At 45.8% G+C, this 16,329-nt stretch overlaps 1 protein-coding gene across 7 annotated transcripts in view; it reads left to right on the top strand.

Moving 5' to 3' along the window:
* The window catches only part of LOC118384865 (dynamin-1-like), a 124,913-nt gene that overhangs the window by 61,622 nt on the left and 46,962 nt on the right, over nt 1–16,329 (top strand). For all 7 annotated transcript variants that reach the window (XR_008139353.1, XM_052521190.1, XM_052521193.1 and 4 more), the window contains exons 9-11: nt 322–389; nt 1,982–2,120; nt 16,093–16,179. Coding sequence is in view for 6 of the 7 variants with exons in the window: in XM_052521190.1 (XP_052377150.1) it covers nt 322–389; nt 1,982–2,120; nt 16,093–16,179 (294 nt within the window). In the remaining variant the exon portion in view is untranslated. The remainder of the gene's footprint in view (nt 1–321; nt 390–1,981; nt 2,121–16,092; nt 16,180–16,329) is intronic.

Here is a 16,329-nt window from a genome sequence, read left to right as displayed (position 1 = left end):
GAGGTGTCAGACTGAATGGAATAACTAAGCAGTGTTTAACTAAGCAGTGTTTAACTAAGCAGTGTTTAACTAAGCAGTGTTTAACTAAGCAGTGTTTAACTAAGCAGTGTTTAACTAAGCAGTGTTTTAGTACTTTTAGTCTGAAGGTTTGTTGTTGTTGTAAATTTGCTCCTGTGAAGAATATTCTGTTCGCTGTTCAGAGCCACTCAATGGATACAAGGGACCTTCCATCTCTATCTATGTGGTATCTGCTGTGCGTCGGAGGCGTGTGCTCACTATTTAACGCGCGTGTGTGTGTGTGTCCTTTCTGTGTCCGTACAGATGGAGTTTAACGAAAAGGAGCTTCGCAAGGAGATCAGCTACGCCATTAAGAACATCCACGGCATTAGGCAACGTCCTTCCTCCCCATCCCCCTCTCCCTCCCCTGTCCTCGCCCGCCTGGGTCGCGGCTGTGGGCCAGGCCAACTCTAATCGCCGTCACCCATCTGATCACAAAGACCTCGAGACACATTGACCGCAGACATGCACCCAGCATGCTGTCGCACACTGATGTTATCAGAAACAGAAGTGGAGGGATTTGTGATTAGATCTGTGACCGCTGGTTGGATGGTATCTTTCTCTCGCTCCTTGCCCTGCCCCGTGTCCACCTGTCTGTATCTTGTATGTACGACTGTCTGTCTGTTGAAGCCCTAGCCTGATATGCCAGTCACGTGTGACCTCGCTCACTTTTTACCCGTCCCATGACAACGCCCTGTCTTTTACGTAGGTCCCAGAGCGATATAAATCAGAATCCGACAGTGACGTCATCGCTATTCAGGAAGTGAACCTGTTGAAATGAACCTGTTGAAAGTCCCCCTTCTTCCTCCCACTCCACCTCCCACAGTGAAGCTAGAAGGAAGTCTTCAAGAACAGGGGGTGGTTTGAGCTATGTAGCAGAATACATGATCCTGGTGACCTACTGCCAAGAACACAAACTAACTTAAACTATGAACAATTATTTTTGCTTTAGTGCATACAGTTTCCCTCAGAAAAGCTACAAAATCTAAATTTGCTTGAGCTTAGAACAGTGTTGCTATTTTGTCTGCATTTCCTTGTCACATTTCCTTCGCGAAAGCAAAATGGCTGCAAACCTGTTCTGACAGTGAGGGTGAGCTCTACCCGGTCAGTGGTTCTGAAGGAGGGGCGATGGTGAAAGGAAACCGTCCAAGAGAATTGAGACATTATGGTGTAGTGGTATAGGGATTCCAAAAGTAATGGCGTCATCTGGATGAGTCCTATGCTGTAACATGTGGGCAACACTATTCACATACTGTATAGCATACTGGTGACACAGGTTTCTTTTTATTTCCCCTCCTCAAAGATGACTGAAAAGTTATCATTATTTTTTGCTGGGTTAGGGAGAACGTAAAAACCCCATCAAATTAGATTTTTATTCAGGATATATGTTCAAAAGTACTCCCACACAAAAGAGAGATATACTGTGTGTGATCGTGTACAAATGTTTGCGAGGTTTGAAATGGTCATGTTTTTAAAAATGTTATATCTGCTTGGGCTTCCTGCGGTCAATTTGCAGTGTACAAATTATTAGTCATTCTGTTCTGGCCCCCTGACCATCCGCTCAAGTAAAAATCATCCCACGGCTGAATCTAGTTGATGATCCCTGCTGTATAGTAATAATGATAAAAGTTCTGTTCTTTAAGTTCAGTTGTGCTTTTATCGAACTAGCTCAATATTTCCCCCAAACCACGATGTGATGATTTCGCTTAGTTTTTAATACTGTTTTTTGTTGAAATGTATAATCTGTCTTTATCTTGCTGTGCATGATTCTTATTTATGCTTTATGTGGAAGGGGTTTGTGAGGAGGAGTTTATTTCCAAGTAACACTATTCTCTCTGCCTGACCTCCTCCTCCTCCTCTTCCTCCTTCTTTCTCCTTTTCCCTCTTTTTTGAACCTGTCGCTCGTTTTCTCTCTACCGGGCAGAACTGGCCTCTTCACCCCGGACATGGCCTTTGAGACCATTGTGAAAAGGCAGATCGGCAAGATCAAAGAGCCCTGCCAGAAATGTGTGGACATGGTCATTTCTGAGCTAGTCAATACCGTTAGGCAGTGTACTCAGAAGGTAAACGCACATGGTGGAGAGCGACACTATGGTTTCATCTCTCCCTCCCACCAAAACCTTCTGCTATGTCATCCCTGTTATCGTATCACCGCACTGCCTCGTTTTCCAGACCCGGTTTTCCCGGGTTGGGACAGTAGGGGGCGTACTGGGGTAGTTGGGGTATTGTGAGGGACTGCCTGCCTACCGCTTTGGATGGGGTGGCTGGGCAGAGTGGCAATCGCATGGCCATGTTATAGAACTGTGCTGGGTATAGAAGGGGTCTGGATGCTGCTGAGTTGCTGCTCTGTGGCTACATGTCAAGGGTAGCAACTTTTGACACAGGAGTAAGGATGAAAATTATCAAATTGACATTCAGAATCAAATTAATAGTCAAATTAACACATCTCATGATGTTTAATTTATGTTAAGTCACAGGTGACTGAGTTCCTTTTAGCAGTGGATAAATCATTTTCAATGCCTTGAGTGTCACATCAAAGTGTCACTCCGCTGTTGTCCCTGGCAGCCATGTTGGGTGACCTCAGCATCCAGACTTCCTGCTTGTGAGACCGGAGGCTGTGCACCTGCAGCAGACAGGAGCCATGACAATGTGAAGATCTGGATGATTACCAAGGGCCAAGGTCAGCTTTAGAGGGCCCTTTAGGACCAGACTCAGCCAAAGGGGCCCCAGTGGTTTTAATACCAGTGGTCTTAATTCCACTGTGACCAGGCCATGTTATGGAATGTGGCCTGACCACAGTGACTCTGGGACAGCGGAATAACAAACGCTGTGACCCTGCTCTGTGTGGTCAGCTGGGGGATAGATGGAGACAGGGGGAAAGGGAGAAGAGGACGAAGATTTAGGGTCAGGTATAGAGGAAGAGCAAGGTGCTTCGTCTGGGGTGTTGGGTGCACAGCTACGGTCTGGCATGGCTCATAACTCAGAACTGTTGGCCGGTGGAGTGGTGCAGGCTGTATTTTCTCTCTCTCTCTCTCTCTCCCTTTCTGGATAGAGGGATAGACCTCAGCGCTGGCCTCTAGAATGGCTTCAAGGGAAACCAAATGTCTCACTTGCTTTTTATTCCCTCTTTACTGTTTACCCACCTCCCCCTGACCTGTCACTCTCAATCCCCTCTTTTTCATCTGTCTCTCAATCTGTCATCCCTCTTTTTTTCCTCCTTATACGTTCTCTCCTTCTCTGTGTGGCCCTCTTGTGTTATGCTTTTGCCTCTCTATCTCTCTCTCTGTTTTGACCTGCTCTCTATCCCGGTGGATTTTTTTGTTTCTCTCTCTCTCTCTCTCTCTCTCTCTCTCTCTCTCTCTCTCTCTCTCTCTCTCTCTCTCTCTCTCTCTCTCTCTCTCTCTCTCTCTCTCTCTCTCTCTCTCTCTCTCTCTCTCTCTCTCTCTCTCTCTCTCTCTCTCTCTCTCTCTCTCTCTCTCTCTCTCTCTCTCTCTCTCTCTCTCTCTCTCTCTCTCTCTCTCTCTCTCTCTCTCTCTCTCTCTCTCTCTCTCTCTCTCTCTCTCTCTCTCTCTCTCTCTCGCGCGCGCGCTCTCTCTCTCTCTCTCTCTCTCTCTCTCGTCACCACCTAATCTCTACAGGACGGGCCATAGTGAAAAAGCAGATCCAAAAGCTGAAGGAACCCTCACTGAAGTGTATAGATATGGTAGTGAGCGAACTCACTTCCACCATACAAAAGTGTAGTGACAAGGTAACCAAGGAACCGAGCCACGTTCGGAGTTGCGTCCTTTTTAGAGGTAGGGATAGACCGATGGCTGGACTACAAATCGGAAGCAAATGATCCATTCAAATAATTGATCTATAGTGGTTAGTGTAGTAGCTATATGCTAGAGAGAGAGACAGCCTGGTGCGTGGAGCTGCCACAGGACCCACCAGGCTGGGGAGACCTACATGAGGCCTGGTGCGTGGAGGAGGCACCGGATGGACCGGGCTGTGGGGGAGCACTGGAGATCTGGTGCATACCACTCGCACCTCTACCTTCGGCTCAATGCCCACATTCGCCCGGCACGGGTGGAGCGCAGGCATAGGGCGAACTGCACCCTCCCAGCGCCCCGGAGACACAGCACGCAGAGCCGGCGCAGGATACCCTGGGCCGAAACGGCGTACCGGAGACCAAACACGCTGAGCTGGCACAATCCGCCCTGGCTGGATGTCCACTCTCGCATGGCACTTGCGGGGGGCTGGCCTACAGCGCTCCGGGCTATGAGCGCGCACTGGCGACACCGTGCGCTTTCCCGCATAACACAGTGCCTGACCAGTACTACGCCTCTCCCGGTAAGCACGGGGAGTTGGCTCAGGTCTATCGCCTGACTCCGCCAATCTCCCCGTGCCGCTCTTGCCTATTGCGCTGCCTTACCTCATATCGCCGCCGCTCAGCTTTCGCTGCCTCCAGTTCTTCTTTGGGGCGGCGATATTCCCCAGCCTGACTCCAGGGTCCCTTACGGTCTAGTATCTCCTCCCAAGTCCAGGAGTCCAGAACCCTCTGCTCCTTGTTACAATGCTGCTTGGTCCTTTTTTGGTGGGTAGTTCTGTAACGATTCTCGTCCTCGACTGATGAGGAATATGAGAGATCGGACCAAAATGCAGCGTGGTACGTGTCCATGTTAAATGTATTACAACTGAACACAAAATAACAAACGTGAAACAACGTAAATCGAAACAGTCCTACAAGGTGACACAACACAAAACAGGAAACAACTACCCACAAACACAGGTGGGATCAGGCTACCTAAGTATGGTTCTCAATCAGAGACAACGATAGACAGCTGCCTCTGATTGGGAACCATACCAGGCCAAACACAGAAATACAAAACATAGAACAAAAACATAGAATGCCCACCCCAACTCACGCCCTGACCAAACCAAAAATAGAGACTATGAGACTACTAGAAAATAGTCAAAATAAAGAAAAACCCTTGAATGAGTAGGTAGGTGTCCAAACTTTTGACTGGTAGTGTATACGTTCCCGTTATAGAATGCACAGTAAGCCACACAGCTAAGAAATCATTTCATAGTTTGTCTTTGTCAGTCAGTCTCTTCATTCATACTCCTTATTCCACAGTTTTCTCTTCTCCTCCTCTCCATGGTTTTTGTATTGTGGTGTGATAGTGTTTATCTGCAAGTTTATCTGCAAATGTGCCTGGCCCTCTTACATATTTTTTTCCAAATAACAAAGAACAAGACTCGGTGTTGACTCTGAGCCAGCTACATAGCATATTTAAATATTTGTTTTTCTTCAAACATGCCATTCCATTTAGAAAATGATGGTATCCTAAAAATGACGAATACTCTGTCTGACTCAGAAGACCGACTACCATTTTTTTCAAAGCAGAGTCAACTCACCCATCAGTGACAATATACAGTGACATTTATTTACTGTGTACTGACTTTGTAAGCTTGGCAAATGCAAAAGACAGATGGTGGTCACTTGCGGTCAAAAGAGGAGTCCTTTCAACACATGAAAGGATTCAAACATGTAGTGTCATGGTAAGCCAGATACACTGCCCTCAGAAAGTATTCACACCCCTTGACCTTTTCCACGTTCTGTTGTGTTACAGTCTGAGTTTAAAATGGATGAAACGTATATGTTGTGTCACTGACCTACAAATGTTTACAAATGAATTCAAAATGAGAAGCTGAAATGTAAATGTCTTGAGTAAAGTAAATATTCAACTCTTTGCGTAAATAAGTTCAGGAGTAAACATGTGCATGGACTCACTTTGTGTGCAATAACAGCATTTAAAATGATTTTTAAATGACTACTCCATCTCTGTACCCCACACATACTGTAAGGTCCCTCAATCGAGCAATGAATTTCACGCACAGATTCAACCACATTGACCAGGGAGGTTTTCCAATGCATCGCAAAGCAGGGCACCAATTGGTAGATGGGTAAAAATAAAAACATTGAATATCCCTTTGAGCCTGTACATAAGTCTGTACAGAATACAAAATATTCCAAAACATGCGTCCTGTTTAAATAAGGCACTTAAGTAATACTGCAAAAAATCTGGCAAAGAAATGCACTTTTTGTCCTGAATATATAGCGCTATGTTTTGGGGCAAATCCAACACAACACATCACTGAGTACCACTCTTCATATTCTCAAGCACGGTAGTGGTTGCATCATGTTATGGGTATGCTTGTCATCGACAAGGACTAGGGAGTTTTTTGGGGAGCAGGATGAAAATGAACAGAGTAGAACTAAACACAGGCAAAATCCTGGAGGAAAACTTGGTTCAGTCTGCTTTCCAACGGACACTTGGAGACAAATTCACCTTTTAGCTGGACAATTATCTAAAAACAAGACAATACATTGGAGTTGCTTACCAAGACGGCATTGAATGTTCCTGAGTGGCCTAGTTACAGTTTAGACTTAAATCAACTTGAAAATCTATGGCAAGACTTGAAAATGGCATCTAGCAATGATCAACCACCAACTTGACAGAAGTTGAATAATTTTTTAAAGAGTAATGGGCAAATGTTGTACAATCCAGGTGTGGAAAGCTCTTCGAGATTTACCCAGAAAGACAGCTGCAATCGCTGCCAAGCTTATTCTAACATGTATTGACTCATAGGGTTGAATACTTATCTCATCAAGATATATTAGTGTTTTATTTTCCATGAACTACTGCACACTAAAATAATAATAATAATCTTCCACTTTGACATTACAGAGTATGTTGTGCAGACCGTTGACAAAAGATGACAATTCAATCCAATGTGATGACAATTCAATCCAACGTGATGACAATTCAATCCAACGTGATGACAATTCAATCCAACGTGGAAAAGCGTTGTGGATACTTTCTGAATGTACTGTATGTTGTTTATTTTCAATAGGAGACACCTGACTATGCACACTGCTATTGATTAAACATCATCTTCTCGAGATGTGTGACACGGTTAGCTTTCTGTCACACTTCACTATCTATGTCCTGTGTGCACTCGGGAACATACTATGTAGTCAGTACAAGGCTGGTGAACAATATGAATCGCGTTCACCTTGATCGTCTGAATATGGTAGGACTGAGACGATCTATCCTTACTCTGGTCTTACCATAATATTTAACTCCCTTGTTGGTTTTTGTCATTCTACTTCTATTCAAACATTTGTTTTTATTCTGTTTTGTTTTTGATTGGCCAAAGTAGACAATTTAACTAATTGTCCCAAGTTCCCATCGTAACCAGCATTTGTGTGTTTTCTCCTCAGTGAGTAATACTGTATCTTTGTGACTTCCTCTCAGTCTCAGATTCTGTCATCTGATTTGAGTTCCTCTAGTCGATTCTACTCACTTTCATAGTAACTAGTGCTGTTGCAGGTGGAGCAGTTGTGTCTTAGCATCTCAACTAACAGATCTACCCACAACATCTATCTCTCTCTGTTTCTTTCTGTCTCCCACTCTCTCTCTCTCTCTCTCTCTCTCTCTCTCTCTCTCTCTCTCTCTCTCTCTCTCTCTCTCTTTATTGTCTTCTACATCTTGTTGTGTCTCACCTCTCACTGACTTGTTTATTCTTCAAGCCCATTTTTGAAAAAATGTAAAAGAGACCTCTTGTGGATTTTTTTCAAGACCATAAAACAGAAAATCCACAAGAGGTCTTTCTGCCCTCTTCCACTCTCTCTCCTCATCCTCCCCCTGCTCCCCATGCATTGTGTGTGTGTGCTTGTGTGTAACAAACTTCCTGCATGCTGCCCATACCCTGTTTGTATGAGTTATTGTATATCAAAGTACTTTTTACGATGCATCTCTGTCAAACAGAACATTCCTAACTGGCTGTGCTGGAACTATGTTGTGGATGTGAAAGTTGCAATGCTTCTTTACAACGACACATTGGTTCATTGGTCTTCAATTTTATGAAGCCACTAATATCAGTCTTATTTTGATTGGTCAATTTAATGTCTGCTCTAGTAAGTCACCTGGCCATAAGGTAGTAGTACAGATGTAGGATCTTAATTTGAGCCAAATAATCCTACAGCAACAGGAAATGTGAGTTTTATACTAAATTGACATTTTTTTAGGGGTTGATACATTTGTGGGAAAAATCAGCTCTGAATTTTTTAAACCTGAACTACAGTACAAGTTGAACATTACCTGCATTGCAAGAAAGTTCGACTGCAACAAGGTGATCAAATTAAGACCCTACATCTGTATTAGTAATAGCCCGACATGACATTATAGCACAGTATGTGAAATAGCCCTGCAATGTGTCATCAAAGCCAAAGAACCAGTGTACTATAAATCACCAGGACTTGTGTTTAGATGACAGTATAGAAGGAAGATCTAATACTGTTACATAATAGGCGTCAATGACATGGCTATCTGTCTACACATATGAATAAGCCTTAAAGAGCTCAATGTTGCCTACTGTGTATTTAGGCCCAGGCCAGGAAGTGATAAATCCAACGATAGAAGACAAGGATCTCATTGATTCCAATGTGATCCTGTGACCTTGAACAGCCAACGCAAAGGATGCATTGTAACTTGCCAGACGTCAGCTTATTTTATTTGACTGTGATTTCAGTTGGCTTTCCTCCCTCCCACCAGACTCTGTGATTCAGTTGCCTTTCCTCCCACCAGACTCTGTGATTTCAGTTGGCTTTCCTCCCTCCCACCAGACTCTGTGATTCAGTTGCCTTTCCTCCCACCAGACTCTGTGATTTCAGTTGGCTTTCCTCCTAACAGACTCTGTGATTCAGTTGGCTTTCCTCCTCACCAGACTCTGTGATTCAGTTGGCTTTCCTCCCACCAGACTCTGTGATTCAGTTGGCTTTCCTCCCACCAGACTCTATGATTCAGTTGGCTTTCCTCCTAACAGACTCTGTGATTCAGTTGGCTTTCCTCCCACCAGACTCTGTGATTCAGTTGTCTTTCCTCCTAACAGACTCTGTGATTCAGTTGGCTTTCCTCCCACCAGACTCTGTGATTCAGTTGGCTTTCCTCCCTCCCACCAGACTCTGTGATTCAGTTGGCTTTCCTCCCTCCCACCAGACTCTGTGATTCAGTTGGCTTTCCTCCTCCCAACAGACTCTGTGATTCAGTTGGCTTTCCTCCCCCACCAGACTCTGTGATTCAGTTGGCTTTCCTCCCACCAGACTCTGTGATTCAGTTGGCTTTCTCTCCTCCCACCAGACTCTGTGATTCAGTTGGCTTTTCCTCCCACCAGACTCTGTGATTCAGTTGGCTTTCCTCCCTCCCACCAGACTCTGTGATTCAGTTGGCTTTCCTCCTAACAGACTCTGTGATTCAGTTGGCTTTCCTCCCTCCCACCAGACTCTGTGATTCAGTTGGCTTTCCTCCCACCAGACTCTGTGATTCAGTTGGCTTTCCTCCCACCAGACTCTGTGATTCAGTTGGCTTTCCTCCCACCAGACTCTGTGATTTCAGTTGGCTTTCCTCCCACCAGACTCTGTGATTCAGTTGGCTTTCCTCCCTCCCACCAGACTCTGTGATTCAGTTGCCTTTCCTCCCACCAGACTCTGTGATTTCAGTTGGCTTTCCTCCCTCCCACCAGACTCTGTGATTCAGTTGCCTTTCCTCCCACCAGACTCTGTGATTTCAGTTGGCTTTCCTCCCTCCCACCAGACTCTGTGATTCAGTTGGCTTTCCTCCTAACAGACTCTGTGATTCAGTTGGCTTTCCTCCCACCAGACTCTATGATTCAGTTGGCTTTCCTCCTAACAGACTCTATGATTCAGTTGGCTTTCCTCCTAACAGACTCTGTGATTCAGTTGGCTTTCCTCCCACCAGACTGTGATTCAGTTGGCTTTCCTCCCTCCCACCAGACTCTGTGATTCAGTTGCTTTCCTCCTAACAGACTCTGTGATTCAGTTGGCTTTCCTCCCTCCCACCAGACTCTGTGATTCAGTTGGCTTTCCTCCCACCAGACTCTGTGATTCAGTTGGCTTTCCTCCCACCAGACTCTGTGATTCAGTTGGCTTTCCTCCCACCAGACTCTGTGATTTCAGTTGGCTTTCCTCCACCAGACTCTGTGATTCAGTTGGCTTTTCCCTCCCACCAGACTCTGTGATTCAGTTGGCTTTCCTCCCACCAGACTCTGTGATTTCAGTTGGCTTTCCTCCTAACAGACTCTATGATTCAGTTGGCTTTCCTCCCACCAGACTCTATGATTCAGTTGGCTTTCCTCCCTCCCACCAGACTCTGTGATTTCAGTTGGCTTTCCTCCTAACAGACTCTGTGATTCAGTTGGCTTTCCTCCCACCAGACTCTATGATTCAGTTGGCTTTCCTCCCTCCCACCAGACTCTGTGATTCAGTTGGCTTTCCTCCTAACAGACTCTGTGATTCAGTTGGCTTTCCTCCCACCAGACTCTGTGATTCAGTTGGCTTTCCTCCCACCAGACTCTGTGATTCAGTTGGCTTTCCTCCCACCAGACTCTGTGATTCAGTTGGCTTTCCTCCCTCCCACCAGACTCTGTGATTCAGTTGGCTTTCCTCGCTAACAGACTCTGTGATTCAGTTGGCTTTCCTCCCACCAGACTCTGTGATTCAGTTGGCTTTCCTCCCACCAGACTCTGTGATTCAGTTGGCTTTCCTCCTAACAGACTCTGTGATTCAGTTGGCTTTCCTCCCTCCCACCAGACTCTGTGATTCAGTTGGCTTTCCTCCCTCCCACCAGACTCTGTGATTCAGTTGGCTTTCCTCCCTCCCACCAGACTCTATGATTCAGTTGGCTTTCCTCCTAACAGACTCTGTGATTCAGTTGGCTTTCCTCCCTCCCACCAGACTCTGTGCCCAGTTGGCTTTCCTCCCTCCCACCAGACTCTGTGATTCAGTTGGCTTTCCTCCCTCCCACCAGACTCTATGATTCAGTTGGCTTTCCTCCTAACAGACTCTGTGATTCAGTTGGCTTTCCTCCCACCAGACTCTGTGATTCAGTTGGCTTTCCTCCTAACAGACTCTGTGATTCAGTTGGCTTTCCTCCCTCCCACCAGACTCTATGATTCAGTTGGCTTTCCTCCTAACAGACTCTGTGATTCAGTTGGCTTTCCTCCCACAGACTCTATGATTCAGTTGGCTTTCCTCCAAAAGACTCTGTGATTCAGTAATGGCAATTTCCTCCTAACAGACTCTGTGATTCAGTTGGCTTTCCTCCTAACAGACTCTTGATTCAGTTGGCTTTCCTCTAACAGACTCTGTGATTCAGTTGGCTTTCCTCCTAACAGACTCTGTGATTCAGTTGAGCTTTCCTCCTAACAGACTCTGTGATTCAGTTGGCTTTCCTCCCTCCCACCAGACTCTATGATTCAGTTGGCTTTCCTCAGAACAGACTCTGTGATTCAGTTGGCTTTCCTCCTAACAGACTCTGTGATTCAGTTGGCTTTCCTCCCTCCCACCAGACTCTATGATTCAGTTGGCTTTCCTCCCACCAGACTCTATGATTCAGTTGGCTTTCCTCCTAACAGACTCTGTGATTCAGTTGGCTTTCCTCCTAACAGACTCTGTGATTCAGTTGGCTTTCCTCCTAACAGACTCTGTGATTCAGTTGGCTTTCCTCCTAACAGACTCTGTGATTCAGTTGGCTTTCCTCCCACCAGACTCTGTGATTCAGTTGGCTTTCCTCCTAACAGACTCTGTGATTCAGTTGGCTTTCCTCCTAACAGACTCTGTGATTCAGTTGGCTTTCCTCCTAACAGACTCTGTGATTCAGTTGGCTTTCCTCCTAACAGACTATGTGATTCAGTTGGCTTTCCTCCCACCAGACTCTGTGATTCAGTTGGCTTTCCTTTCTAACAGACTCTGTGATTCAGTTGGCTTTCCTCCTAACAGACTCTGTGATTCAGTTGGCTTTCCTCCTAACAGACTATGTGATTCAGTTGGCTTTCCTCCTAACAGACTATGTGATTCAGTTGGCTTTCCTCCTAACAGACTCTGTGATTCAGTTGGCTTTCCTCCCTCCCACCAGACTCTGTGATTCAGTTGGCTTTCCTCCTAACAGACTCTGTGATTCAGTTGGCTTTCCTCCTAACAGACTATGTGATTCAGTTGGCTTTCCTCCTAACAGACTCTGTGATTCAGTTGGCTTTCCTCCTAACAGACTATGTGATTCAGTTGGCTTTCCTCCTAACAGACTCTGTGATTCAGTTGGCTTTCCTCCTAACAGACTATGTGATTCAGTTGGCTTTCCTCCCACCAGACTCTGTGATTCAGTTGGCTTTCCTCCTAACAGACTCTGTGATTCAGTTGGCTTTCCTCCTAACAGACTCTGTGATTCAGTTGGCTTTCCTCCTAACAGACTATGTGATTCAGTTGGCTTTCCTCCTAACAGACTATGTCCTCCAGTTGGCTTTCCTCCTAACAGACTCTGTGATTCAGTTGGCTTTCCTCCCTCCCACCAGACTCTGTGATTCAGTTGGCTTTCCTCCTAACAGACTCTGTGATTCAGTTGGCTTTCCTCTAACAGACTATGTGATTCAGTTGGCTTTCCTCCTAACAGACTCTGTGATTCAGTTGGCTTTCCTCCTAACAGACTATGTGATTCAGTTGGCTTTCCTCTAACAGACTCTGTGATTCAGTTGGCTTTCCTCCTAACAGACTATGTGATTCAGTTGGCTTTCCTCCTAACAGACTCTGTGATTCAGTTGGCTTTCCTCCTAACAGACTCTGTGATTCAGTTGGCTTTCCTCCTAACAGACTCTGTGATTCAGTTGGCTTTCCTCCCACCAGACTCTGTGATTCAGTTGGCTTTCCTCTAACAGACTCTGTGATTCAGTTGGCTTTCCTCCTAACAGACTATGTGATTCAGTTGGCTTTCCTCCTAACAGACTCTGTGATTCAGTTGGCTTTCCTCCTAACAGACTATGTGATTCAGTTGGCTTTCCTCCTAACAGACTCTGTGATTCAGTTGGCTTTCCTCCCTCCCACCAGACTCTATGATTCAGTTGGCTTTCCTCCCTCCCACCAGACTCTGTGATTCAGTTGGCTTTCCTCCTAACAGACTATGTGATTCAGTTGGCTTTCCTCCTAACAGACTCTGTGATTCAGTTGGCTTTCCTCCCACCAGACTCTGTGATTCAGTTGGCTTTCCTCCTAACAGACTATGTGATTCAGTTGGCTTTCCTCCTAACAGACTCTGTGATTCAGTTGGCTTTCCTCCTAACAGACTATGTGATTCAGTTGGCTTTCCTCCTAACAGACTCTGTGATTCAGTTGGCTTTCCTCCCACCAGACTATGTGATTCAGTTGGCTTTCCTCCTAACAGACTCTGTGATTCAGTTGGCTTTCTCCCACCAGACTCTGTGATTCAGTTGGCTTTCCTCCTAACAGACTCTGTGATTCAGTTGGCTTTCCTCCCACCAGACTATGTGATTCAGTTGGCTTTCCTCCTAACAGACTCTGTGATTCAGTTGGCTTTCCTCCTAACAGACTCTGTGATTCAGTTGGCTTTCCTCCCTCCCACCAGACTCTGTGATTCAGTTGGCTTTCCTCCTAACAGACTCTGACTCTGATTCAGTTGGCTTTCCTCCCTAACAGACTATGTGATTCAGTTGGCTTTCCTCCTAACAGACTCTGTGATTCAGTTGGCTTTCCTCCTAACAGACTATGTGATTCAGTTGGCTTTCCTCCTAACAGACTCTGTGATTCAGTTGGCTTTCCTCCTAACAGACTATGTGATTCAGTTGGCTTTCCTCCTAACAGACTCTGTGATTCAGTTGGCTTTCCTCCTAACAGACTATGTGATTCAGTTGGCTTTCCTCCTAACAGACTATGTGATTCAGTTGGCTTTCCTCCTAACAGACTATGTGATTCAGTTGGCTTTCCTCCTAACAGACTATGTGATTCAGTTGGCTTTCCTCCTAACAGACTCTGTGATTCAGTTGGCTTTCCTCCTAACAGACTCTGTGATTCAGTTGGCTTTCCTCCCACCAGACTCTGTGATTCAGTTGGCTTTCCTCCTAACAGACTCTGTGATTCAGTTGGCTTTCCTCCTAACAGACTCTGTGATTCAGTTGGCTTTCCTCCTAACAGACTCTGTGATTCAGTTGGCTTTCCTCCTAACAGACTCTGTGATTCAGTTGGCTTTCCTCCTAACAGACTCTGTGATTCAGTTGGCTTTCCTCCTAACAGACTCTGTGATTCAGTTGGCTTTCCTCCTAACAGACTCTGTGATTCAGTTGGCTTTCCTCCCACCAGACTCTGTGATTCAGTTGGCTTTCCTCCTAACAGACTCTGTGATTCAGTTGGCTTTCCTCCCACCAGACTCTGTGATTCAGTTGGCTTTCCTCCCTCCCACCAGACTCTGTGATTCAGTTGCCTTTCCTCCCACCAGACTCTGTGATTCAGTTGGCTTTCCTCCCTCCCACCAGACTCTGTGATTCAGTTGGCTTTCCTCCCACCAGACTCTTTGATTCAGTTGGCTTTCCTCCTAACAGACTCTATGATTCAGTTGGCTTTCCTCCTAACAGACTCTGTGATTCAGTTGGCTTTCCTCCCACCAGACTCTGTGATTCAGTTGGCTTTCCTCCTAACAGACTCTGTGATTCAGTTGGCTTTCCTCCCTTCCACCAGACTCTGTGATTCAGTTGGCTTTCCTCCCACCAGACTCTGTGATTCAGTTGGCTTTCCTCCCACCAGACTCTGTGATTCAGTTGGCTTTCCTCCCTCCCACCAGACTCTGTGATTCAGTTGGCTTTCCTCCCACCAGACTCTGTGATTCAGTTGGCTTTCCTCCCTCCCACCAGACTCTGTGATTCAGTTGGCTTTCCTCCCACCAGACTCTGTGATTCAGTTGGCTTTCCTCCCACCAGACTCTGTGATTCAGTTGGCTTTCCTCCTAACAGACTCTGTGATTCAGTTGGCTTTCCTCCCACCAGACTCTGTGATTCAGTTGGCTTTCCTCCTAACAGACTCTGTGATTCAGTTGGCTTTCCTCCGAACAGACTCTGTGATTCAGTTGGCTTTCCTCCTAACAGACTCTGTGATTCTGTTGTGTGCCTACTGTATTGGAAGCACACCAATGTCTGTATTGGTGTGTTTACAAAGAACACATGGAAAAAGGCCGTAGTGTGCCAGGAAAATAATGTGTTATCAGGGAGAAGACTATTTGTTCGGGAGGCGACTGTTTGTTGGGCAGAAGACTGTTTGTTGGGCAGAAGACTGTTTGTTGGGGAGAAGACTGTTTGTTGGGCAGAAGACTGTTTGTTGGGCAGAAGACTGTTTGTTGGGGAGAAGACTGTTTTTTGGGGAGAAGACTATTTGTTGAGCAGAAGACTATTTGTTGAGCAGAAGACTGTTTGTTGGGCAGAATACTATTTGTTGAGCAGAAGACTGTTTGTTGGGCAGAAGACTATTTGTTGGGCAGAAGACTATTTGTTGGGGAGAAGACTATTTGTTGGGCAGAAGACTGTTTGTTGGGCAGAAGACTGTTTGTTGGGCAGAAGACTGTTTGTTGGGCAGAAGACTATTTGTTTGGGCAGAAGACTATTTGTTGGGGAGAAGACTATTTGTTGGGGAGAAGACTGTTTGTTGGGCAGAATACTATTTGTTGAGCAGAAGACTGTTTGTTGGGCAGAAGACTATTTGTTGGGCAGAATACTATTTGTTGAGCAGAAGACTGTTTGTTGGGCAGAAGACTGTTTGTTGGGCAGAAGACTATTTGTTGGGCAGAAGACTATTTGTTGGGCAAAATACTATTTGTTGGGGAGAAGACTGTTTAGTGTTTTATGGCAGTAATACAGACTCTGCACTATTCATTGACTTGTAATTTGATTAACCCCGTGTGGAAAGATAGACACACTAAGAAAAGCCAATATTAACACTGATGAACTTACATTGTTGTGACTAGGGCAGAGTCTGTGCTGTGTTCTTGTTGTGCGTGCACTGTATGCTTTTGTGCTGTTGGTGCTTGAGTGTGTGTGTTTGGCTGTATTGGCTGTGTTGGCTGTGCTTTGTGTCTGGTCCGTGTCTGAACTGTGCCTCCCTACCCACACGGTGTGCCCTGTGCTGTCCTGTACCCACAGCTGGCTCAGTACCCCATGCTGAGGGAGGAGATGGACAAGATTGTCACCCAGCATATCCGAGACCGTGAGAGTCGCACCAAGGACCAGGTGACACTCACACACACACACACACACACACACACACACACACACACACACACACACACACACACACACACACACACACACACACACACACACACACACACACACACACACACACACACACACACACACTATTTACACTGGCGTAGCGCA

This window comes from Oncorhynchus keta, chromosome 6, assembly GCF_023373465.1.
Source record: "Oncorhynchus keta strain PuntledgeMale-10-30-2019 chromosome 6, Oket_V2, whole genome shotgun sequence".
Lineage (NCBI taxonomy): Eukaryota > Metazoa > Chordata > Actinopteri > Salmoniformes > Salmonidae > Oncorhynchus > Oncorhynchus keta.
The sequence above is the reverse complement of the archived record's forward strand: the minus strand, read 5'-3'. Positions and strand labels throughout refer to the sequence as shown.